The 26,806-nt window shown below is 40.6% G+C and overlaps 1 protein-coding gene across 1 annotated transcript in view; it reads left to right on the top strand.

The window, feature by feature from the left end:
* The window catches only part of FAM120C (family with sequence similarity 120C), a gene marked incomplete at its 5' end in the record, with an annotated part of 1,286,378 nt that overhangs the window by 682,361 nt on the left and 577,211 nt on the right, over positions 1–26,806 (top strand). The window contains one exon of the mRNA XM_044079289.1: positions 6,574–6,823. Coding sequence (XP_043935224.1) covers positions 6,574–6,823 — 250 coding nt within the window. The remainder of the gene's footprint in view (positions 1–6,573; positions 6,824–26,806) is intronic.

Below are 26,806 nucleotides of genomic sequence, written 5' to 3'. Positions count from 1 at the left end.
AATCATTTTTAATCCATACTCCTAAATACTTCATTTTACATTGTCTCCATAAGTATGGATATTTCTGAACCAATTTATATGTGGGTAAATAATTTACTGCTGTTGCTCTTGTTTTAGCTTCATTAATTGTGTATCCTGAAAAGATATGAAACTGTCTGAAAATGTTCCACAACACTGTAATGTTAATTAATGTTACTGTATTTTATGAAAATAAAATAAATGATGTCTCTTTCTGGTTTTGTCAGGTATAAAATTGTATCATCTACAAATAGAGACCGCTTTTCTTGACTGCCATACCAATAATTTCCTTGAATTTCTGCGTCCCATATTTTCTTTGCCAGAGGTTATGAATATAATGCAAATAACAAAGGGGAAAGAGGACAACCTTGCCTGGTTCCTCTGCTCAAGCAGAAGTTATCAGAGAGGACCCCATCTACTTTAATTTTCACCTCCAATCCGTCATGTATCCTCCTAATCAACCTTATAATTTTTTTCAGAAAATGTAAGTGCTTCCATTGCCCTGCTCATAAAGTCCCAGCTTACTCTTTCAAATGCTTTCTCTGCATCAAGACCCACCAACAACAATGGTATTTTCTTATAATATGCTTCCTTCTGGATCGTCAGTGTTCTGCTGTTGTTGTCAAATGTTTGTCTGCCCTCCACAGAACCAAGTTGATCCATGTCTGTCAATTTTGGCATTTTTTAGCCATTATGAACACTTTATAATCATGGTTTAGTACTGAAATGGCCTGTATGAACCAAGATCTGATGGCTCCTTTACCCTCTTGTATTACAGCTGTGACTGCTTTCTTCCAGGATGCTGGTACTTACCATTCGCTTAAAATACTGTTAAACAAAACCTTCCAGATATTTTTCATTTTTTTCCGTCCTAGCTTCCAAACTTCCACAGGAATACCATCCATTACTGGGGACTTTCCTGTAGATTGGTCATGCATCACAATTTTTTATGTCATCTCCTATCCTAACCATTAGTAATTGAGCCTCATCTACCTCTAACATTGACATATTTAATTCTTCCGTAAACATTTCCATCTGTATCTTTTCTTGATTTCCATATTTCTCTTTATACAGACTTCCATATAATTTCCAAATATTTCTAATACCTCTACAAGATCTCTTGCTACCTTCCTTTCTTATAGGCTCCCTAAGCTTGGCGACAGCCCTTTCTACTTTCTGTTGATTGAGTCATTGTGCTAAAAGTTTTTATGCTGTAGTGTTGTTTTCAGAAACAATTACTTAACAGAAATGTTTCCAATCTTGTGTATATTATCGAGGTAATCCCTTATTTTCTGCTTAGCATTCTGCAGTTGATCCTCTTCTTATTCTGCAATACTTGAACATTTGTTGGTCCCTGTATATAATTCTTGTTACTACTTAACCATAGCTCCCTTTCTTTCATTTCCACCGTATTTTTAAAATCCACCTTAATTTTATCCCACTCCCTAGGTTTATTTTCAGAAGTAATTTCTATCCTCTCTAATAGCTCCTGAATAATTTTCCGCTAACCATTCTTTAAATTCATCTCTTTTCAACAGATAGGTGGGAAAGCGCCAGTGTCTCATTTTTATTTCATTGTCCTGTGTTCTTATTTTAGTTATTATTGGCACATGATCTGAAATAGTTATTGGGTGAGTATCAAGACCTTCAATTAAATGCACATGATCCTGTGAAATGTAAATTCTGTCTAGCCTAGCCCAGTTTTTATATCTTTGGGAATAATATGTAAATTCCCTCTGAACTCCTATTACTGAATTCACATCTTCCATACCAAATTATTTTCATAAATTACTTACAAAATCTGCCCTCCTTTGTTATACATTCCCTTCTGGGCCCTCCATACACATCTTCACTGCTGTAAATCAAATTCCTGTCCCCACCTATAAATAATATTCCCTGCTGAAAACGGATTATTTCTCCCAGAATTTTCTTAAGCTCCATTGTAACAGTTTTAGGTGAAATATAAATACATGACGGTGGAATCCTCCTCCCTTGCCAGTAGCCCCTTAGCACTATAAATCTGCTATTATTGTCTTTTTTTATCCCCTTCTGTCATTGTCAGAGCTCCTCTTGCAGTTAATATAAGTACTCCTTTTTTATTGTCCCAGCTGTTCCGCTGAGTAACCATCCTGAAAACCTTTCTTTATCAAATTCACATGTTCAGTTCTTTCCAAGTGTGTCTCCTGTAGCATAGCTGTTTGCACTCTACATTTTTAATATAGTTCACTTTTTTTGTATTTATCTGTGAAGCCATTGGCATTTAAAGACATTACAGAAAGCATCATTGTATTCAAAAGTTATTATTCCCACCTTTTATGTATAACACCTTTTTTGTTAAATGTCTATTTCTAGCTTTTGTTACATGCATACACGGTTTGGCAGGTTGAAATTTTATGTAGTTGTTTCTTGTCATATTCAGTTGAGCCTATGTCACATCTTACAAAACTTTTTGTTTTATTTAAAGCCCTCAAAAAAATACCCCTAAAACCTATTAATTTAATACTAACACACAAAACTATGTACATCATCCAGTACTGAAGTTTTACCTTCTTAATAAGAACATATGTCCCAAACTGACAGCCACACTCGAAGAATTGAGTTAACCTGAAAGAAAGGTTATCCATGCTAATACGCATGGTGTAGCCTGTGCTTCTACTAAGTGCTTACTAGTTTGTCTTGTCTTTATAGCTCTCCCAGCTGGAAAAACCCATGAATGCTTTCAGAGAACATTATCTCCTAGCCAATTTCTCTTTTCCTTTTTTTTCCCCAGCCAGTCACTCTGCACCAGACTGTAACCAATTTCTCTATCAGATTGTCTCCATGGAGACAAGAGAACCATACAGTTGATTTCTCGATTTTTTCCATGGAGACATGAGGGCCAGGTACAGAATTGCTAATATGCATACAGTCATGTGCTAGAAAAAAAGTCTCATAATATTCAGTATTGTTTTTCATTTACTTGCTTTAGTAACAAAGTTTAAGGTTCTTAATCCAGTCATTCCCCCATGCAAGAATGAGAAAAAGCACGTTCATTTTTATTTTGTCATGTTCTTCTAACAATGTTAATAACAGACCATATTTGTAGATGTCTGATTGCATTCACTGTTGCAATCCATATTTCCAAACCTCATCCCCTCTCCTTTCGGAGCTTCACTGTCAACCAATTTCCTTGTAATCTTCATGCAAGGCCGAATCACTCCATGATTTTGTTCAGCATCCTATTGAAGATCCACTGGGGCTTTTCTCCCTGGGCCTCCACTGAAAATGGGCTCTTTTAGGCCCAGTGGACTTATCCCGGTAAACAAATGCAATAAATAAATAAATAAATAATTGTCAGAAATGGGTCACCTCTCACTTGAGCCACTCATGCTCTGGTGCTTGTGGCTAGCTTCTTGGCCAGTGAAGTCACAAAAGATTTGAATGTAGTGTTGGCTGAGATGCTTTGTGATATAGAGAAATGAACCCCTGATTGTGTCACAGGCAACATGAATTCATGTAATTGTAAGAACTGCTGGGGGAGGGGCATGAGAGTGAATAGCCCCTGGTGGCTGTTGCTTCCCATGAGTGATACCTAGATAGAGCACTGGGTGTTTATCCAGCAGAACTATCAAGCCAGTCCTGCCATGTGCATGTCACACCTTGAGAAGGGATGAATTCAGCATACAGAGGTACACCTCCCCTTGGAAGGAAGCTGTAGCAGAGCTCAGAAGCGATGCCAAAATGGAAAAGAGGTGCACCACCGGGGGGGGGGGTGAAGGTAGACTGCCTCACAGGGCCATCAGAAGAGATGCCAAAATGGCGAAGAGGTGCACCACCGGGGGAGGGTGAAGGTAGACTGCCTCACAGGGCCAGCAGTTTGGCCCGTTTTCTACCACCCAACTCTTGCTGCAAGCATGTGAGCTCATTGTGGGATTCCCAGGCAGGATTGAATGGACGTTTGGGTTTTTACCCATTAATGCCCAGCTTGTGTGATCACAGAACAAATGGGTCAGTTGTGTGCATATAGAGAAGCCTGCAAAAAAAAAAAAAAAACATGGTGTTGACTGATGACTGATCTCTTATACTACCTTCAATTTGAGAGGGAGTACATCTGTCATAGCCACTGGGAGAAGGCACATCTCTGGAAGTCCAGCAGACCATTGTTTTTTTGCTGGCAGGATATCCCATAGATGAGGACTGCAGCAGCGAGTGTACTCACACATGTACAGTCATGGTAAGTTCCTAACATAGCTGTAATTGCAGTTCAGTCAAGATAGTTACCATGTGTACTCACCCCTCTTTTATGCTAAATGTTATAGAGCTGGCCATAAAACTTCCTGTGTTTTTCCCTAGATGTCCATAGACAGTTGAGGTACTATCTAGGTAAAAAAAGGGCTATGAGAAAATCAGAACAGGTGTCTCCTTTGCAGAAAACAAACAAGAACTGGCACTGACAAAACAAACTGGTTTTAAATGGTTAGCATGTTTTATAATCTTTTGTTAGAAGAGTCATGGAGGGAAACTTCAGGAATGAGTTAGATTTCATGCTGCAAGGAATACAGCAGCTACCACTGCCTTCCTCAAAGAGGTTAATACCCAGAATGTTATAGACATATGTCCTCTGATTTATGAAACAATTTAGGCTATATGTAATTTCCAGGACAAGTGCTGGATTTACCTTGACTATCCTACAAAGGTGTTCTGCTGTCCTTTTCTGAGCCATGAGCTAGCCACCCTACCTGGGAAGCCAACTTTAGGAATCTTCCCTTTTGTGATGACTGCAGCCATAATCCACATAAAGATTGTATTACAGCTGGGTAGGCAACTTACTTTAAAAGTAAATGTCTGAGTCTGGCCACTTGCAGGTAATAGCCAGGGCAGGTACTCCCCTTCTCCTCCCTTCCTCATCCTTATTTCCCTGCTACATCCTTTCCTTATTCAGGTCCATTAGGATGTCTTCTTCAGGTCACAGACCCAAGTCGATTGGTCATTCTGTGCTACTAGTCATAGTGTAGGCATAGCTTCACCTGTTACAGTGCAAAAACATACTAATGTAACATACATGTACTAAGTACATGAAAACATCTAAAGTGAGGTGGCATCAGCCAGGTCGTGGAGGAAGAGTGCTCAGCTCTGAAAATGTGGCTGGACATCAGACTTAGCCAGCTGCTGAGATCCTTATTGTAATGACTGCATCAGTGACCACACTTGAATATGTACTGTTATGATCAGTTGCCTACACAATTGTATTTTTCTGCAGAAGTTTCTTTCCATGATTATAGTTTACAGTCCTTTGCACGGCATTGTATTACTAGTAATAGTTGAATATTGTCAGGTGTCAAAAACCCAGTAATTCCATAAGGGGGTATTTGCGTGTAGTAATACTTCTCGGGTAGAGGAAACTAGTACTTATGACAGAGCGGATTGTGATGGAATCTGCTATCATAACCCACTTGTTATGTATTTGAGACTTGGATACCAAGAAATTCACCTTAAAAACAAAGCTTGAGAAGTGAATCTCAACATCTATTTTGAGAACACATAATAAAGGCTTATGATTGATGGCCCAGTCATATTTCTTTGTTGTGCATGGAGATTTATCTGGTCTTCCTACTACCATTTATTGAAAAAAATGCAAAGTGTTTTACTGGGGTTTGAAAACCAGTGAAGCACTTAGCTAATGCTGTCAGACAGCAGCAAACCTGAAGAATTTTTGATGACCAGGGATCGAAATCATGGGCAAATTTTAACTATTGCTTTAATTCAAACTTAAAACTTTGAGAACAACAGATTTTGCACTGGTAAGCATTTTCTGTACAATAAGAAGCATGAAAGTCTAATTCTGGCATTTTTGACTGGCTGTAATCATCAGTTATTTACCAGAAGATCAAACACATTTTTGAAGGAAAGATCAAAAATATGAGAAATTCAGAAATTGTTGAGAGGCATGGCCAGCAGATAGAAACAAATCTATTTTACATTCTGCTACTGTTTTTTTCCTCTCATCCGGATGAGTGCTTAACAAGTTTTATCTTTTTCCCAATATTGGAGTTTATTTACAGCACTCCTTGCACTACTATCACTTGCATTTTCTTTCCTTGAAACTGTCTATTTGGAGAATCTCAGCTTTTGACAAGTTTTCACCCAAAGGTCATTAAAATATTTCTGAATTGTTTTTGTCAGTAAGAGGAAGATGACCTCATTCAAGGTTGTTCACCGATTGGCTTCCTTTTGGTATGAGGCTGTCTTTATTAAAAAAGTAACTAAATAAAATTAATAGTAACTGAGAAGTGCCTGCCCATGAATCCTAAGTTGATAACTGCTGTCAATAAAAGAGGCTCCATCACAAGAAATGTACACAAGGTAATATGCTAATTTCTAATTCTGCATAACTAAGTCAACACTGATCTATACTAAATGGGATCCACCTTGCAAATCTTTGCTCAGGGGAGTTCTTTTGTCAAACCAGCACAAATTTTAAGTAACAGTGAATCTAAAGTGAATTTCATGACCTGTTTGCCTGACGCATTGTAGTATTTATCAGGTAAAAACATGTTTCTCTTTTGTGTCCTTCAGTGCCTCCTGTTATAATCAAAGAGTGGGCTGCATATAAAGGGAAGTCTCCACAGAGCCCAGAGCTGATTCCTGCCTTGACATTCAGAGAGTGGACTTGTCCAAATCTAAAGAAACTGTGGCTTGGAAAAGCAGTGGAAGATAAGAACAGGCGAATGAGAGCCTTTTTGGCTTGCTTGAAGTCTGACACACCTAGCATGCTTAATCCAGCCAATGTTCCCACACATTTGCTTCTCATGTGTTGTGTACTACGGTAAGAGTTTCTGTAAGCTGTTCATCTTGTTTGCATTTTACTTTAGTTAGTAAATTGCTTCACTATTAATGCCAGTGTGTGTTGTTTTATATGTATGTGTTTACATGTCTTACTAATTTTTTTTTTTTAAGTAGCACTGCTTTGGCACAAGTAAATATTGGCTGTTTTGTAATTAATGCAGTTTAATTACTTTTCTGTCTTGACCTTTATTAGCTTCAGAAGATATTTCATTTATGACACTTCATTCAGAATACCACTTAAATGTGCATTCACTGCTGGTACAGTGTACGACGATACAGTATACTTAAGACTACATAAATTGATTTACACTTTGCTGTATGGTAAGATGTACATAAAATTGTGGCTTCTGGAAACTATTTACATAGTCAAAAGTTTATTACACATATTAGAAAGGAGGGTAATAGGAGAAGAGCTAAAAAAAAAAAAACAAAGATATGTCAGGGAAGTTGAAGGAAAAAAAGGACAAGTCACTTATTTTAGGAAAATAAGGTAGAACTCTGAGATGTTTATGAAATACAGCACTGAAAGATGGTTTGAGGAACATAGTCAACAGAAAATAAGATAGCCAGTGAATGCGTAATGGAAGGAGTATGTGTATTTTTTTTTAATATTCAGCAACTTGGTGAATAAGCTAGTCTGAGGACTCCCTTCAGTCACAGTCTAAGTTGTTTGAACAAAGCTTTGCATGCAACAATTATGTTGTACAGGGAGTTAGATACTAGGCTGTAGGTGGTAGTTAAACAGCTCTGTGCACAAGAGTGTACATAGTTAAATGTGCAGAACACCAGGATGCATATGAGTTGTACAAAAGTTTTACAAAATTGTGGTATAATGCAGGTAAGACCAGCAAAATCTCAGATGCTGGTTGGTCTTTACATAAAATACAATGTGGCACAGATATATGCAGTTGGAAGTGTACAATGATGTCAGCAAACTGTTACTTCTTTAGAAAAATATTGTTTACATAACAAAGGAGTGTTAATACTGTATCTTGTAATACACTATATACTAATGTATATGTTAAGCTGGTAATTTTTTTACCAGGAGTTTATAGTGAGCTTTAGTTGTAACGTTATGTCTCTGCTGAGACTTGGTGCTAGGTTGTGGGCAAAACGTGTTTAGCCAGAGTCAGTAAAGTATGTACATGTGTGTGCTTCTTTGGGTGGGTTTTAATTTGCTTTCTGAAAAGCTGTATGTTTTTTTTTTTTTTTTTTTTTTTTGCTTAAAGATTTGCATTTCATTGTGCTGCCACTGCTGTCTGGAGGATTTGTAAAGCTGTGTGCATTCTTGTTTGCACATTAAGTAGGAGATATTTCATGTCTGGAGTTTATTATTTATTGGGGTCATTAGCTTTGTTGATTAGTTTGTAAATTAAGGTGTTCAACAAGAAAGTAACTGTTTTTTTCTTGGCGTTCCTTTTGTTTTGCCTGGTGTAGTAGTCATGTGTCTGGTTTTGTGGTAGGTGAACAAATCTAAGACTCTTGTTTTCAGCTGTCTGTAGGAGGAGAGACATGGAGATTGTTATGCCATGCATAGCCATTCCATACTCTACAGTGAGGAACAGTAAGTTGAGGACTGTTTGTAAGGAAAGCCTCCGGAGTTTTTCACAGATTACCATGAAGCATGATGAGCAATAATGAAGTTACTTTAAGTGAAAGCAGCTGTATAAAATATGTTTACAGAATTTGTATTGAGAGATTTGGTTGATGGTAAAATGTCACTAGACAAGCAGAAGACAAAAAAGGAATAAAGAAAAAAGAACCTTATGGTCTTTGTAGAATTCCTTATCAGTGATAAGACTCTATAACCACACTGTCAAGACAAAGTAATTAATGAAAATATGAAATGCTAAGGGTAAGAATTCATTATGCATTATCCGTCTTCAGTAAATGTATAGACTGTGAGAATCCCACCGTCATGGAAAGCAGTAGTCATGATTCCTTTTACAAAGGAAGAAGATAAAGTCTGCCAGCAAAAAACTACACTGCATGGTGAGAAAATTGCTGGAAAGATGCAAGATTTGATCATTGCTCTAACTCTGTAAGAAAAAATTCAAATAAAAGAAATCCTAGACCGTTTGTTTGAGTAAACAGATCCGGCACATAGATGTTTGCCAGTTTGCATTTAAGAAAGAAAGTCTTGCAGTTGTTTTTTTTTTTGTTTTGTTTTTTTTTAACATCCATTTGAGGATACAATAGATGAGAGAATCCATTTGAGTGCATTCTACCTGGACATCACTAAAGCATTTGATATGGTAGATCATCTGAGAGTTGCCAGAAAAATTAACAGACATCAGAATTAAATATCTGATTGGTTATTGAGATAAATGAGTGGCTTTACCTGAAGGGCATAGATGGTGAGAGTGTGGGACCTATTGAGTAGTTCATATGACTTGACCAGAGATGTTCCTCACAGCTTGGTTTTGGGTATACATATGTTTAATATCTGCATGATGGTTGTTCTCTTCACAAACACTATAACAGTGATAACATATACAAATGGCATCTAATTCTTAATCAAGTTGCCTTTTTTAAGTTGACTGGTCATGGGTTTTACAGTTCTAATTTATCTTATTTTTCCCACCTCTTGTAAGCTTTTTTTTAATATTTTAAATATTATTTATGGGTGTTAGATTTATTTGATTAACTGACTGACTTGTCATTTCAGTGTTAACTCTTTGTAAATAATGTTTTTAACGTACGTTCATGTGGTAATATCTTTCTTTTTCTTTTCTTTTCTTACTAAGGTTAATGGAGGTAATTGCTGAGTTACTTTTTAGCCAATGGTATTAGTTGACGGCTTCAGCTGATTGTCGAGCAACTATATAAGGTTAACTGTGTTTAATGTATTTTATTCTGAAGAAGTCCAGCTGCCAGGACAAAAGCACTTAATCTTAAAAGTAAATTGTGAGTGTTTTGTACTCATTTTACTCCAGGGTTTGTTTTAACCGGTTTGATTTAAGCTATATAATTTTCCCAGTATTTTTCCCCCTCCTACTTCCTCCATCAGTAACCAGAAGCCTAATCTGCCCACTCCTGTCTTTTGCTCCATTGTGTTAACATCAGCTGTTTCCATTTTGGAGCATACTCATTACATTGCGAAAGGTAGAATAATCTTACACGGGGAAGCAGCTTGTTATATCTTTAAATTTGGGAATCTTAAATCACCCTGTTCTGTTTGTAAACTCAACACTTGCTAATTAATTTCTGTCCTTTTCTTATCCCAAACGAAATCCTTTATTTCTGTGTTAATCTTTTTCCATATACTATTGTCAAGTTGAAAAAAAAATACCGTCAAATTGATTATAAAAATTGTGGCACCAGGAACATTTTCACTTCTGTATATTGCCAACCTTATCCATGGCCAATAACTTCCTGTGTTTTATTTTCCTTACTTTTTTCTTTTTGTCTCCTTTCTTATGTACCTCTTTTTAATAAATTTAATCCATGCTGTCAAGTACCTAATTTTCTCATTGTCCAATAAGAAATGATAGTTTTGTACTATATCCAAAAATGTTTTGCTCTGTTTGATGTAGGCATCACTACTTATGAAGATTTTGCATTGGACAAGACAGGCTGACAGTGTTTATAAAACAGTATCAGAAATTATTGCACTTAATGGCAGTATGTAACCTAAAAAGGAAGCCTTAGTGTTAGCTACAGGAGTTCTGAGTTTAGAACTGCTGTGTGACTGTGTTGTTTTTTGGATTGTCTACATTTGGATATTCCCATTACTTTTTGATTTTGGTATTATTATATTAGTTTGTCGTATTTTAAACCTTGTTTTACTGCAAAGTTTTTTTCCTTGACCTTAATAGTTGTTGGCTAGGGTCCGTTAGGAAACATTCATTTTACATTAATTCATTGAAAAGGAATTAGATCTAGGTAATTAGTGGGTGGAGCTGAGAAACAGTTTTCTTATTTAAGGTATTCACCTACATGCTTCTTGATCTACAGGAGCTAAACTGCTGTTTTACTGCATTGATTTTTGGATTTTTCCCACCTACCTACCCAATTCATGTTGTGCTTTTAAACTTGGTGCCTGTTTAGCCGCCCATACCTACTGTAAATCAAGAGTTTGCAAGCCCCTTGCAATGCTATTTCTACTGGACACTGATAGCTCCAACTATAAGACGCTCCCATTAGACTTTCAAAGCTTGAGTTGGCATCTGTTCCATATAATTCCATTTCAACTAATGCAAATTGCAGTATTCAGAGGGTTAATCTGAATTGTGTGTTGTTCTTTTCTGTGTTTTCCCTTGTTTAACCAGAAGTCCACTGTTTGTGTGTTTAATTTAGTCTGGGACATTAGTCTTGTAGTATCGCTCACAGTAGTGGGAGAATTGTGGATAGTTGCTACAGGATCCAAAACTCATTTATTTCATTTCTACTGTTTTTTACTGTTTGTATTTTACTTGGTCTGGAGGCCTTAGTCTTGTAGTAGAACTCACAGCTGTGACAGAATTGTGAACTGCTGCAGGATCTGAGTCTCATTTATCATTTTTCTATTGCATTTTTTTCTGTTTGCATTTTATTTACTCTGGGAACCTTAGTATTGTAGTATCACTCACAACAGTGAGAAGATTGTGAATTGCTGCATGGTCTGGGCCCCATTTATTAGCTTTCTACTGCAGTGTTTTTCTACTTGCATTTTACTTGGTCTGGGACCTTAGTTTTTACCATTTATTAATTGATTCCTCTCTAGCTTGTCTCCAATAACCCATGCTGAGCTGTGCAGCAATAGTTTGCAGTGAATTATATAGAAGCAGCCACCCAGAGTTGTAAATTTCCATATAAAATTTCCTCTGCTATTTTCTCAAGTATCTATCTGAGTGTAGAGCAGCTAGTTCACCAGCTGTGAATCATTACTCCAAGAGTGCTCTTTTAGGTCGGTCGTAGACCTCTTCTCCCAGTCCAACAACTCCAAACCTTGATTGCAAAATCCCTCATAGATGACAAAAAAGAAGATCCACAGCCATGGATATACACTTCCTTACTGTATCTGTAGCCAGCTTGGTGGAAATGGGTATCCTGAGACAATGTAGCAATTGTCTTATGTTTACTGACAATTACCTTATTTTTAAGCAGACTGACACAGTATGTAAGAGATGTAATTATACTATATCTTTGGAGGGAAAGCTTTTTATACAGACACTGATATGTCCAAACAGATGGCCAGTAACATGCACCCTACATCTACTATGGATCAGACGCATAAACTCACATATGCTGAGGCTGTTAAATACAACCTACCCAAACCCCAAAGCCTGTCATACAATACTCTTGTCGTAGTCCGTGTTGGTATTAATGAGCTGAGAAGTACTTCTTTGGACTGTATAACATGATAGAACTTTCAGATTGCATCCCAGGCAGGTATGAACCTGGCATTGAGCAGCATTCTACCATCTCCAAGGATGATACTACAGTATAAAGAGATGATGATTTACTTAGACAGTTGGCTTAGTTACTGGCGTCATTCTAAGGGGGTCCAGTATATGTCAGCTTGGTAGGACATGATAGACCATACTGCTGTGCCAGAGATGATCTGCACCTGTCCCTGTTAGGCTTTAGGATATTGGGCAAGTCATTAAACAACCCCTATAGTGCCTTTTTTAGGCAATGCCAATCTGATAAACATTCCAACACAGTAAATTCTATGCAAGATAAGTTAAAGGTGCTATGCTAAACAAGAAGCTCCACTCTGGAAGCACTCCTCACCCTTGAGAGTGTTGACAACTGTGCAGTTACTGAGACATGATTTAAAACCATGGAAGGCACCCTGGCAGTACAAGGCTATAATGCCTTCCACACATTTAGACCAGCTACTGCACATAAAGGGGCAAGAGGTGAAGGCGTATCAATCTACATAAAAGGTAAGCAAACCAAAAGACTGGTCAAACAATATGACATGTTTGAGCTACTGCATGTCCAAATAACCTTAGGTAAAGTCCATTACCATATCCTTGCCAACTATAAGTCCTCATCTTTGACCCAGCATAACCATACCACATACTTGAATGTACTGGAGTCGCTCATAATTCAGCCCAATTCCATATTCATGGATGTTTTCAGCTAGCCACACAACCACTCACATGCAGGTTCAGAGATTCCTGGATTTTGTCAGTGTTAGCACCCTGGAATAGCTCACCTGCTAGGGATGTAAATATCCTGGATCTGGTGTTCACAAATATGAGGAAACATGCCCCCCCTTAAGAACCCTTAAGAATGTTTCAAAGGCTAGCTATCTCTTATTAAGCAATGGCATAGCTAAATTCCATGCCCTGCCAAACTCCGAGAACATGGTGACATTTGTGTTAATGTTTATGGAAGCCACCAGCGACCAGCAAAAAATGATAGTGAACACGCAGTAATGAAGAAATGATTATTTATTTATAATTCCTTCAAATCCAGACCGGTTTCAGCTATTCAGCCTTTATCAATGAATACAATAAAGTTTTTTTGAATGAAATGAAGCAGCCTGCATTTATACTAGTCTCTGATTACCTGGAAGGAAGCAATATTACATCACCACCCAGTGGATGGAGTAACAAAGTGCATGTTCCATTCTTGATTAAAGCATATGACCAGTGACATAAAAATGCCAGAGGTGTAGATATTAAGTCATATTTTTAAAGATAAAATTCAAAGCTCTGGAAGTAAGCCATTATATGACATACATATTACAAGGTAATAGACCAATACCATAGTCACTATTTGTGAATGCATATCATAGTGTAAAAAAGCAGAAAATATATACCACTAGTATATATATATTTTGAAGGGTGATAACCACAAGTTCAAAAGAACTGAATAATAATGAACCAAGTACTGATCATGTAATATATTACAAAATAAGGCAAAAAGAGTATAGTGGCCTCATTCTCAGCTATATTATAGATTATAATAGATTGAAATAATATGCTTGTAGATAATACAAGTTCAACATTGTAATTCTACAATACTCAATGTTTAACGCCAACATACCAGATACGAATACCAAACCATACATATACATATTCGTATCCTGAACAATTTTTTATCATGCTTTATAGAGTATAATATGAGCGTTGGTAGGCCTAACCACCATTGAATGGTTCGTACTAATTCTTGATCTATATGAATGTTTGTTGTTGTAACCATGATTATGAAATCCTCCAGTGTTCAGTGAAACTCACAGATGGTCATTCAGACCTGGGGGGAATAAACATCCAAGGTTGGTTATCCAATATTGTTCCTTGTGGTTTAAAATGGTGTGCCAACCCTGTTGGTTGTTCCTATCTCCCTGAATTTTGTCAATGATCATGAACATAAACTGGGCATTGGGATGTTGTATCGTGTGTCTGTATAAAGCTGGTTTGGTATTCGTATCTGGTATGTTGGCGTTAAACATTGAGTATTATACAATTACAATGTTGAACTTGTATTATCTACAAGCATATTATTTCAGTCTATTATAATCTATAATATAGCTGAGAATGAGGCCACTATACTCTTTTTGCCTTATTTTGTAATATATTATATGATCAGTACTTAGTTCATTATTATTCAGTTCTTTTGAACTTGTGGTTATCACCCTTCAAAATATATATATACTAGTGGTATATATTTTATGCTTTTTTACACTATGATATGCATTCACAAATAGTGACTGTGGTATTGGTCTATTACCTTGTAATATGTATGTCATATAATGGCTTACTTTCAGAGCTTTGATTTTTATCTTTAAAAATATGACTTAATATCTACACCTCTGGCATTTTTATGTCACTGGTCATATGCTTTAATCAAGAATGGAACATGCACTTTGTTACTCCATCCACTGGGTGGTGATGTAATATTGCTTCCAGGTAGTCAGAGACTAGTATAAATGCAGGCTGCTTCATTTCATTCAAAAAAACTTTATTGTATTCATTGATAAAGGCTGAATAGCCGAAACCGGTCTGGATTTGAAGGAATTATAAATAAATAATCATTATTTCTTCATTACTGCGTGTTCACTATCGTTTTTTGCTGGTCGTTGGTGGTTTACATTGTTGGCTTGACCCTGCATGCCATCCTTGCGGAGCGTATGGTTGTTTGCTAATGTTTATGGAAGCCCTGTACTAGCATGTAAATAACTGCATAATAGCAGCAGTACCAAACTGAAACAAACTTGGGACAAACTCTAAAAACAAGCCCCCATGATGGACCCCCAGTATAAATAGGTTGTACAACAAAAGAAAAAATCCTGTCCAAAAATAGGAATGGCTATACTAAAAAGACAAAAAACTCCCTCATCAGTCTCAACAACCAACATGGGGGACTAATGAAGTCCACCAAAGCCAACTTTGAGGCAAAACTAGCCTCCCAAGCTAAGGATAACCATAATACATGTTTTAGTTATGTACACAACCTTAAAGGAAACATCCAGCAGTGTGCTTAACTAATAGTAAATGAAACTTCCTATAACAAACCAGAGGGTATAACAAATGTACTGGAGATTGATAAATTTAGCTCCAGTTTCACCCCCCCCATCACCCCAAGTTTCCCCCATGGCCTCTACCATTTCTTCCCAACTATCATTAAAGAACAGGTCCTCACTGCACTCTCCAGAGCTAGAAACACTGCTTCAGTGTGTCTGATAATATCCCAGGATGCCTGCTAAATAATTTGAAACATGACCTGTCAGGCCCACTTGAATCTCTGTTCATCTACAGCCTCCAGATAGGCTTTATCACTGGAGAATGGAGGACTGCAACAGTCATCCCTCCACTCAAAGGTGGAATATCAGCAGACCCAGGGAACTACAGACCCATAAGTTTGATTAGTCTTATATGCAAGGCCATGGAAAGAATTATTGTAGGCCTGATAAAGACATAGGAAATCTTTAAACACTGGACCCATTCCAGTTTGATTTTGTCAAAGGTAGGTCATGCCTACTAAACTTGGTGGACTTCTTCAAGAAGGTCGCTAGAGCCATGGATGAGGATAAAATGTTACACACACACACACACACACACACACACACACACACACACACACACACACACACACACACACACACACAGTACCTCACTCTGGTATTATAGACAAACTCACAAGTTTGGGCATAAATCCCTGCGTCATTTGATGGATATTCAGATTCTTCACAAATAAGACACATGAAGTTAATGTGCAGGAACCACCTCTTCCAAGAAGCCTATTACTAGTGGAATCCCATGGTTTACTATCATTGTCGATCGCAACTTGTGCGATTTACAAAATGTCGAGAGAGCCGTATGTCCACTCAAAACATCGACACAAAAAATGTCGGAACTTACATCAGCTAATGCAATACAGCATCCGCTGTTGTGAATTCCAGCATTCCAAGCCAGATCTCACTATAGTGGGGATCGGGAAATGTACCCTTACCCTCACTGTAGTGCGATCTTGGAGTTTGTATATATAAGTAGAGGGGTGTGGAGAGTGCAGGGGGGCTTGCCCCCTGCAAACATGTAATGTAGTGTGGCACCTTTGACAGGCAGACAGTCTTGGAGTCTGCTTCTTGTTTGAAAATGTCGATATCGACATTTTTGCACATTTGGTTCGACATTTACGTTAGTCGATGTTGTGCGAACTGACATTTCTGTTCGACAATATGACTATTCAACTATGTTACAGTCGACAAATTGGTAGTAAACCGAATCCCACAGGCCTTTGCACCTGGACCTCTCCTGTTTGGAATGTACTTCTCTGAAGTCGAGGCAAATGTAGAGGGCCTTTGGCTGAACAAATTTGCTGATGACTGAAAGTTGGGTGCAGTCACGGAATCCCCAGAGATGTATATATCTTCCAGGAAGGTCTGATGCAGGCAAATAACTGGTGCCAGAACCATGGCCTAAAACTCAGTACACAAAATGTGTACTTATACCCTTTGGAAAGACAACCACCCTGCAAATTACAACATTGGTAACACTCCCCTAAGAGTAGACCCAGTGGTAAGGGACTTGGGAACTCAGGTTGACAGTAACTTGAACTTTGATCATAGGAATCAGAGGATCATAGGAAGTTACTAAGCTAATGGCCCAAGGGCCCTTACAAGCCTAGCCAAATTTTACCCTTGTTACCATGATCAGCACCTATTGCCCCTGTCCAAGAGGGACAAAGGTGGAATCCCTGGGGTGAATTTACAGTTACCCATCCAGTCGTCCAGATTGTGTTTGAAGAGGGCCACTGAGGTGGTTTGCTTGATGGGAAGTGGGAGTCTATTCCAAAGGTGTGGTAACCTCTGGGAGACGAATCTGTCTCTCCAGCAGGTTGTATTGATGTTACATACCAGGTTTAGTTCTTTAGAGTGAGTAACCCATGTGCCATTTGACTTACAGATGTGCAGCATTTCCAATAAAGTGTGGTCAGAGATGGCCTTATATGCAAGCCACAGACTGCCTCTGAGTAGTCTGTATGAAACAGAATAAAATGACAGTGATTTCAGCTGATCCACACAAGATAGCTACTGAAGACGTTGAATTTTCTTTGTGAGGAACCTTTGTGGTCTCTCCAATTGCTGCAGGTGCTTTGACTGGTGCATGCCAAAAGGGGTGTTGTATTCAGTTATTGGCCTAATGAGTGAAGAGTACAGGGAAGTGATAATTTCACTTTTTCTCAAGGTAATGCCCTTAGTTATGAGGTGAGCCATACAAAGTGCCCTTATTACCACTGGGGAGACATGGTGATCAAAGGCAACGTTACTGTCAACCTGGGTGCCCAGATCTGTCACCACTGAATGCGTACTTAGGGTATTGCCATTGATGTGGCAATTTACAGGAACATCACTCTTGCCAAAAGGGATGATCATTCATTTTTTTGCATTGAGTTTGGCTCCAGTCATTTGTTTGCATAAGAACTTCTTGAAGGATGTTGACATTGTTTGGAGATTCTTTGACCACACCCAGTTTGCAGTCATCAGCAAACTTTGTCAGTCACAGTCCCTTGGTTTTAGCTTGTACTCAGAGAAATAGATTCCGAACAGTAGAGGTTCTAGGACCGACCCCTGTGGAACATCACTGGTAACGGGTCTGCTGTTGGAGGTGGATTCCCCTATTTTGACTGTATGGGCTCTATCAGAGAGCCAGTTCGCAACCCACCTTACGATGTAAGGGTTGATGTCTAGCTGGGAGAGTTTGTCAGTGATGCTTGAGTGAGGGAAAGTGTCAAATGCCTTGGCCAGGTCTAGTAGGCTGTATGCACAGATTTCCCCTTGTCCAGGGTCCTTGTGACTGCCTCGAAGAAGTCCACCAAGTCTCGACTGTCTCAAAGAAGTCCACCAGGTTTAACAAGCATAATCTCTCCTTGACAAATCCAAACTGGGTAGGATCTAGTGTTTGGAGATTACCTATATTTTTGTTGATAAGGTCCATGATGAGTCTGTCCATGGCCTTGCAGATAAGACTAGTCAAGCTAATAGGTCTGTAGTTCCTAGGGTCAGTAGAAGCTCCACCTTTGTGCATGGGGATAACTGTGATTGTTTTCCATTCAGCTGACATGAAGCAGGTACATAGACTGTGATTGAAAAGAGTAGCCAATAGTGATGCTAAATCTTTTTTGAGCCAATGTAGGATGCATCCTGGGATGTTATCAGGTCCCATTGATGCTGTGATGTTCATCGTGCATACAGCTGCAGTAATCACAGATGGGTTTTCTGCCATCAGGCGGGTCCTCGGTCGGCCGAATTCCAAAGTCTAGGTCCGGCGTCTGTTGTTGTCGCTTTCTTTCCTGACGTCAGTGAGGCAGGTGTATATAAGACACAGCCGAATCCATTTTCTTCAGTCTTTTTTGCCGCACGGTGCCCGAAGCAGAAGCAGTTCGCAAGTGCCGGTCGGCCAGCTCCTGAATTTACGAAAAATTGGAAACCGAAGTCTTCTTTAAAGCTAAGTACCCCGTTGGGGAAACTTTTCTTGCCTCAGACCGATGTCAGAAAAAGTTAACAATTGTATTTCTTGTGGGAAGCAAATACCGCATAAGGATTTCCATTCCCTCTGCATACCTTGTTTAGGCCCAGACCACGACGTCTCGGGCTGTCGCTTTTGCACTACTTTCAATAAACGCACTGTTAAGCGTCGGGCGGAGTTCGCCCAACACTTTTTTGGTAAAGCCTTTGATTATAAAATGTCGTCGGAGACTCCGACTACCGTTTTGTCCAAAAAAACGCAAGGACAAGGACCGACACGCGAGGTCCGCGGTCTCCACCGACACCACGCCAAAACCGGCTACACGTGGTCCGGTTCTCAGCGAGACGCCTATGCAGCCCCTGACTACCGACGACACTTCTTTGGCGGTGTCTTCTGTAACCGAGACCGCAGGTACCTCGGCCCATACCCAGACTACAACCACCGAAGCCACTGTGAGCATTGAGCCTCCTAATGTGGACAGGTCCACTTCCACCCATGGTGTCTTTAGACCCTCATCTTCCTTTTCCATTAAGGCCTTTACTAAGTCCAAATCAGCCAGGCATCCCAAGAGGCCTGTTGCACAGGGCCCATCTCCAGGCCCCATGCCTAAAAAGCAGATGCTAAAAATGGCTGAGGATTTAATTACTCTTATCAGGGGTTCCCAGCCCCCTCCAGACAAGAGACCCAGAGTGGAGGAAGATTCTCCCTCTTCTGATCAGGGCTCCATTTTTTCAGAACATTCTGATGTAGGGGAACACTCCTACTCCCCTTTTGAAGATTCTGATGCAGAGCAGTCCATTCCTTCTGTATCTCCTCCAGAGGATTTTTCTTTTGGGGAAACCTTGCACACCTTGAGGGAACACTTCCATTGGGAAGGCCAAGACTTTTCTGATTCCAAGAAAAGACTTAGGGAATTTCTTTTGTTACCTCAACACAGACCTCTGGCGATACCTCCTGTCTTGGACATACTTGATGTTTACTCGGAGGCTTGCCTTAATCCAGATTCCCTGCCTCCTGCCCCAGTCAAGCCTGATAGGTACTACAGAGTTCCTAACTCTCACCAATTTCTTTACAAAAGCCATAATGCTGACCCTGAAACCATTTCTCAAGGCCCCAAGGGAATGAAGGCCTCTACTGCTAAGAATCCACTCCCTTCCGAAAGAGAGTCAAGATCCTTAGAAAGGTGGGGAAAAAAGGTATATACCTCGGCCACCCTAGCCATGAGGGCCTTAAATTGTCAGTTCCATATGCTTAAATATCAGCAGTTTCTGTTGTCACAATTAAGAAATAAAATGTCTCAACCTGAACAACCAGATTTGAAGGAGTTGCAGGATATGATGCATAGTGCAGAACAAGTGGGTAAACACACCTTACAATGTGGCTATGATGCCCTAGAGGCCTCAAGTAGAGCTGCTGTTACAGGATCAGTCATTCGTAGACATGCCTGGCTTAGGGAACAAATCTTGCCTGATCATGTGAAAGATAAACTAGTAGATGCTCCTTTACAAAAGGATGTGCTATTTGGTACTAATGCTGAGGAGATACTACGGAAAATGGAAGAAAAAGCCAAATTTATGCAAACTGTCAAAGCTTTTCTACAGGTTCAACCACCACGTTTTAGCAGAAATTGGCCTTCTAAAAACTGGTCCTTTCCAGCCACGGACAAGCCCCAAAGAGGTAGATACAGGCGCACAAGGGGCAGAGGACAATCACAAGAATCATATAGAGGCAGGCAATGGCAAACTCCAGCACCAAGAGGTGGCGAAGACAGTGCACAACAATACAGGAAACAAACCCAATGACTTCCTCCTTTCCATGCCAAGCAAGTCTCAGCTGGCAGCACCCTTGGGAGGAAAGCTGGCATTATTTACAAGAAATTGGCATATTGTCACAACAGACAAATGGATCCTGGACATTATAAACAGAGGCTACAGATTTCATTTTCACACTCTTCCAAAAATGAGAGGCATGCCACACCTGCCACACAATCAAAGGGCAGAGGCACAACTACAAATTTCAAAGCTCATAGACATGAAAGCTATTCAAGAGGTACCTACTCACGAACAAGGTCAAGGTTTTTATTCCAGGCTATTTCTGGTACCAAGGAAAGGAACCGACTGGAGACCCATTTTGGACTTATCCATCCTAAACGCATTCTTACTGCACAAAATTCAAGATGCTCACATTACAGCAGCTTCTTCCCATGCTGGGCAAGGAGTTTTGGCTGGTAACATTGGACCTCAAGGAGGCATACCTGCATGTCCCAATCAGACAAAGCTGCAGAAGATACCTCAGATTTCTTGCAGGTTCAATCCACTATCAATTCTCTGCTTTGCCCTTTGGCTTATCTACTGCACCCAGAGTATTCACGAAATGCCTGGCATCAGTAATTGCCTACTGCAGACTTCAAGGGATACAAATTTACCCTTATTTGGACGACTGCCTGATCCAAGCGGACAGCAAGCACATACTTCTGGAACATCTGGCTTATGTAACACGGTTACTGAATTCTCTGGGATACACAGTCAACAAAGAGAAATCCAGGCTAACACCATCTCAGACAATAACTTTCCTGGGTGCCAACTTGGACACAAACACCCAGATGGCCTATCTTACGCCAGAAAAACAGGGGCAACTAACTCAATACTTCAAAGTACTAGCAAATTGTACCAGGCTTACTGCAAGGAAAATCCTGCAGGCTCTGGTCTTCATGGCATCTTGCATTCTTTTAATCCCATGTGCAAAGTTGCATATGAGGAAACTTCAAAGGTACCTAAAAAACCTATGGTCTCAACACAGCCACAGTTTGGAAACAATAATACCAATAATTCCATGTTTGCAAAAGGAATTACTATGGTGGGCCCAAGCATGTCAAACAAACACAGGTCTCCCATTCTGCAAGCCTCAAGCAAATCAAGTCATCACAACAGACGCCTCAGATTACGCCTGGGAGGCGCACATGACAGACAGGTGCATTCAGGGCAAATGGTTCCAAAAGGAAAAGCACCTTCACATCAATCAAAAAGAAATGCTAGCAGTGATAAATGCAGTTACAGCTTTCAAGGACCTCCTGCATCCAGGACAATTATTGATAAGAACAGACAACACCACAGTAATGTGGTACATAAACAAACAAGGAGGAACACATTTATACCCCCTGTGCAGACTAGCCATGACACTTTGGAACTTGGCTCTGGAATGGCAAATCGAACTTCAAGCACAGTACTTGCCAGGTTTGGAAAACACGCTGGCAGACAATCTAAGCAGAAATATGACAGACCCACACGAATGGAAGTTGCATCCTCAAGTGTTTACAAAGATAATCCAAGCATGAGGAAGGCCAGACATAGATCTCTTCGCCTCCCACAGGAATCATCAATTGGAAAAGTTCTGTTCAAGGACCTTTCATCCAAAGGCCTGGAGAGTGGACGCCCTTTCATTCAGTTGGGCAGCATGGACAGTTTACGCTTTCCCACCTCTGCCTCTTCTGCCCAAGGTGCTCTTGAAAGCAGGAGCAGACAGACCGAAGATGATACTGATTGCTCCAGACTGGCCAAGACAACACTGGTACCCACTCCTGAGGAGCCTAACGCATACTCCTCCCTGGTCCCTACATCTAATGCCTCTTCTACACTGACTCAGCACAGCTACAAAACTCTTCAAAGTCAGCTGAAAACACTCAATCTCACTGCATAGAAAATTCCTTAACACCACAACAGACCCTACCCCCCAAAGAGGTGCAGGATGTCATTTTGGAGGCCAGAAGGCCATCTACTAGAAAGGCTTACTCCGCAAAATGGAAACGGTTTTGCTCTTGGAATGAGAAAAAAGGCCAGGATCCTAGAAAACTGAATTTGCCTCGGGTATTACAGTATCTAGCTGAGCTGCTGAACAGTGGACTTTCATTTTCCTCCATAAAAATCCATGCCTCAGCCATTTCTGCAGAATTCAACACTGATCCACCCTTATTCTCTCACCCACTCTTAAGACAGTTCCTCAGAGGGGCTAAGAATATAAGACCACCAAGGAAACAACCAATGCCAGCCTGGGATCTTAATTACATTCTAGAAAAATTAACATTGCCTCCCTTTGAACCAGCTGCCTCAACAGATTTGCAATATTTGTCCTGGAAAACAGCTTTCCTTCTGGCCATTACCTCAGCTCGTAGGGATGTTCTTCGTTCCACATTGCTGCAGTCCTTACTATTGGGTAGTCCGCTGTCCAGTCGGCCCGAATACCAGAGTATATGGCTGACGTCGGTCAGGGCGCATTAGACTGACGTCAGTACGTCAGGGTACTAATGCGCATGACCGACGTCATATCCTCAGTCTTTTTTGCCGCATGGTCCGATGCAGAAGCAGTTTTGCGAGTGCAGGTTGGCGTTCTGAAATATTTCCGAAACCGGAGTTTCAGACCGAATCAGAGTTGGCTAAGTACCCGTTGGGAACATTTTGGTTTTTCTTGCCTCAGTATTTAACCGGATGTCAGAAAAAGTGAATAACTGTATTTCTTGTGGGAAACAGATACCTCATAGGGATTACCATACCTTGTGTATACCTTGTTTGGGGCCTGAGCACGACGTTGTTGGATGCTGCTCTTGTGCTAGGTTTAACAAACGCACTATTAAGAGACGGTTAGACTGTGCAAGGTTAGTGTTTGGTAAGCGTTGCAATTATAAAATGCCGTCGGATGCTCCGACGCCCGCTTCGTCCAAGAAGCGCAAGGACAAAACAGCGAAGCCTAGGGTTGATGAACCGGCAGTCCCGGACGTCGGTTCTTTAGAAGGCTCAGTGGAGCCAGAGGTTTTGCCAGGAGTTTCTTTGGAGTCTCAGGCAGAGACTTTACTGTTACAGGATGTGCCTTCTCAGGAGGTAGGCCAGGCTGAGGGGCTTCTCAGGTAACTGTTCTTCCCTCTCTTCCCAAGGTAGTTAGAGCCTCTCCTTCTGTTGCCAAAACTTCTTTGAGAGGTAGGCCAAGTTCAGCTTCACTGGGGGCTTCTCCTAGCATTTCAGGTTCTGTGCCTAAGAAACATATGCTTAAAATGGCAGAAGATTTGATTACTATGATTAGAGGTTCTATGCCCCTCCTGATAAGAGGCCTAGAGTGGAACCGAGTTTGATAGTTTTGAACAGTGTTCAGAGGCTTCTGAGTCTTCATGGAAGATTTGCAGGAGTATCCTCCTTATTCTGATTCTGATGTGGATGATTCCACTCCTACAGCTTCTCCTCCTGAGGATTTCTCATTTTCAGAGACTCTGCATTCCATGAGGGAGCACTTTAAATGGGAAGGCCAGGATTACTCTGATTCCAGGAAAAGGCTTAGGGAATTCTTGTTTTGCCCCAGCATAGGCCCTTAGCTATACCTCCTGTGTTGAATGTGGTGGAAGATGTTTTTGCAGAGGCTTCCCTGAACCCTGATTCTTTGCCTCCTGCTCCTGTTAAACCTGATAGGTACTATAGGGTGCCTGAAGCTCATAAGTATCATTTTAAGAGACCTAGGGCAGACCCGGAAACTGTTTCGCAGGGACCTAAAGGTGTTAAGGCCTCTGTGGTTAAAAACCCTGTTCCCACTGATAAAGAGGCAAGGGCTTTGGATAGATGGGGAAAGAAAGTGTATACTTCTTCCACTTTAGCCATGAGGGCGTTGAATTGTCAGTTTCACATGCTTAAATATCAAAATTATCTCCTTTCACAACTGAAATCTAAGGTGGATGCTTTGGCGGAAGGTATTGAGTGTAAAGAGTTGCTGGATTTAGTTCATGTGTCTGAACAAGTGGGTAAGCATTCTTTGCAATGTGGTTTTGATGCTGTACAGGCCTCCTCGAGGGTGGCTGCCACTAGTTCTGTTCTTCGCAGGCATGCCTGGTTGAGGGATCAGAATTTAGCTGAGCATGTTAAGACAAGGATTTTGGATGCTCCTTTACAGTCTGATGTGTTGTTTGGTTCGCCTGTGGAAGCAGTTTTAAAGAAAATGGAGGACAAAGCTAAGTCTATGCAAACTGTTAAAGATTTTTTGCAGGTGCAGCCACCAAGTTTAGTAGAAATTGGCCTACTAAGGGATGGACATATCCTGCTTATGATTCCCAGTCTAGGGGTAGGTCTAGACGTGGTAGGGGCAGAGCTCAAGGTTCTTTAGGCCTAGAACAGGAGTTCACCTGCTCAGACTTCTGGTGAGGGCAGGGGTCAGTCCTTTCAGAACAGACCCAATGACCTGCCTTTTCAGCTGCCAGTAGATTCTCGTCTGGCAGCTCCTTTAGGAGGAAGACTGTCTCTTTTCAAAGGAAATTGGGATGTAATTACTCAAGACAGATGGGTGTTGGATATCATTCACCACGGTTACAGGTTTTATTTCCATACATTGCCCCCTTTCAAAGGCATGCCAGATGTTCCTCCTCCACAAAGGAAAGAGGCTCACAAGCAAATTTCTCTGTTACTCCAAATAGGGGCCATTCAGCCAGTCCCTGTATCAGAAAGGGGCCTAGGATTTTATTCTCGCCTGTTCCTAGTACCAAAGAAGGGGAACACGTGGAGACCAATTTTGGATTTATCTATCCTCAACACTTATCTGGACATTCCCAAGTTCAAGATGTTGACGTTACAACAGCTTTTACCTCTGCTGGGCAAAGATCACTGGATGGTAACTTTAGATCTCAAGGAAGCTTACCTTCATGTGCCTATAAGACTAAGTTGCAGGAAGTATCTGCGTTTCGAGCTGGAAATTCTCATTATCAGTTCTCTGCATTGCCCTTTGGCTTATCTACTGCCCAGAGTATTCACAAAGGTTCTGGCTCCAGTGATAGCTTACTTCAGGCTAAAAGGAATTCAAATCTATCCTTACTTGGACGACTGCCTGATTCTGGCTCAAGAAAAGGAAGACCTTCTACAGCATCTGGAATTTGTTATAGCAGTGCTAAGATGCCTAGGGTATTCTGTGAACGAAATAAAGTCCAGTCTAGTACCCTCTCAAGACATGTGCTTTCTGGGTGTGAGACTGAATACAGCAGCCCAGATGGCCTTTTTAACCCCGGACAAACAAAAGAGTCTATCACTTTACTTCCATCAACTATCTCATCAGTCCGTGCTGACTGCAAGGACAGTCCTTCAAGCATTAGGGTTCATGGCATCTTGTATTCTGGTGCTTCCCAATGCCAAACTGCATATGAGGAAGCTACAATGGTATCTCAAAATGTATGGACACAGCACTGCCAGGATTTGGACACTGTCATTCAAATAATACCTTGCCTTCAAAAAGAATTTTTGTGGTGGGCTCAGGAATGTCACCTAAACAAGGGACTCTCTGTGACCCGGCCAGAGGCGAGTCAGATTTTAACGACAGATGCCTCGGACATTGCTTGGGAGCTCATCTAAATGGAAAGTGGATACAAGACAAGTGGCCTGCCAGACTACAGCATCTACATATCAACATGAAGGAGATGTTAGCAGTCCAGTTTGCATTAATGGCTTTCAAGGAGTTACTTCTTCCAGGGCAGGTGTTGATTCTAACAGACAACACAACTGTCATGTGGTACATCAACAAGCAAGGGGAACACATTCTTATCCTCTATGCAGGCAAGCAATGATTTTATGGGAGACTGCGCTAAGCTTGCAACTAACTCTTCAGGCAAGGTTTCTGCCGAGCACAGAACTCCTTAGCAGATGTGTTAAGCAGACAAATCATGGATCCCCACGAGTGGAAACTGGATCTTCATGTATTTCAGAAATTGACAGTGTCATGGGGAACTCCAGACATAGATCTGTTCGCTTCTCCACTAAACCACCAGCTGCCAAAGTTTTGCACAAAGGGGTTTCATCACACAGCTTGGAAAGTGGATGCTCTGTCTTTCAGTTGGAAAAACCTTCATGTGTATGCCTTTCCACCTCTGCCTCTTCTTCCAAAGGTGCTATTAAAAGTCAGACAAGACAAGCCAAGGATGATTTTGATAGCTCCAGATTGGCCTCGGCAACACTGGTACCCACTACTAAGGAGTCTTGTAAGGAAGCCTCCATGGCCTTTACCTTTGATTCCTCATCTGTTATCTCAGAAGGACGGTCATCTGC

This window comes from Protopterus annectens, chromosome 8.part0 (genome assembly GCF_019279795.1).
Source record: "Protopterus annectens isolate FY-2018-M chromosome 8.part0, PAN1.0, whole genome shotgun sequence".
Classification (NCBI taxonomy): Eukaryota; Metazoa; Chordata; order Ceratodontiformes; family Protopteridae; genus Protopterus; species Protopterus annectens.
This window is presented reverse-complemented; position numbering and strand designations above follow the sequence as displayed.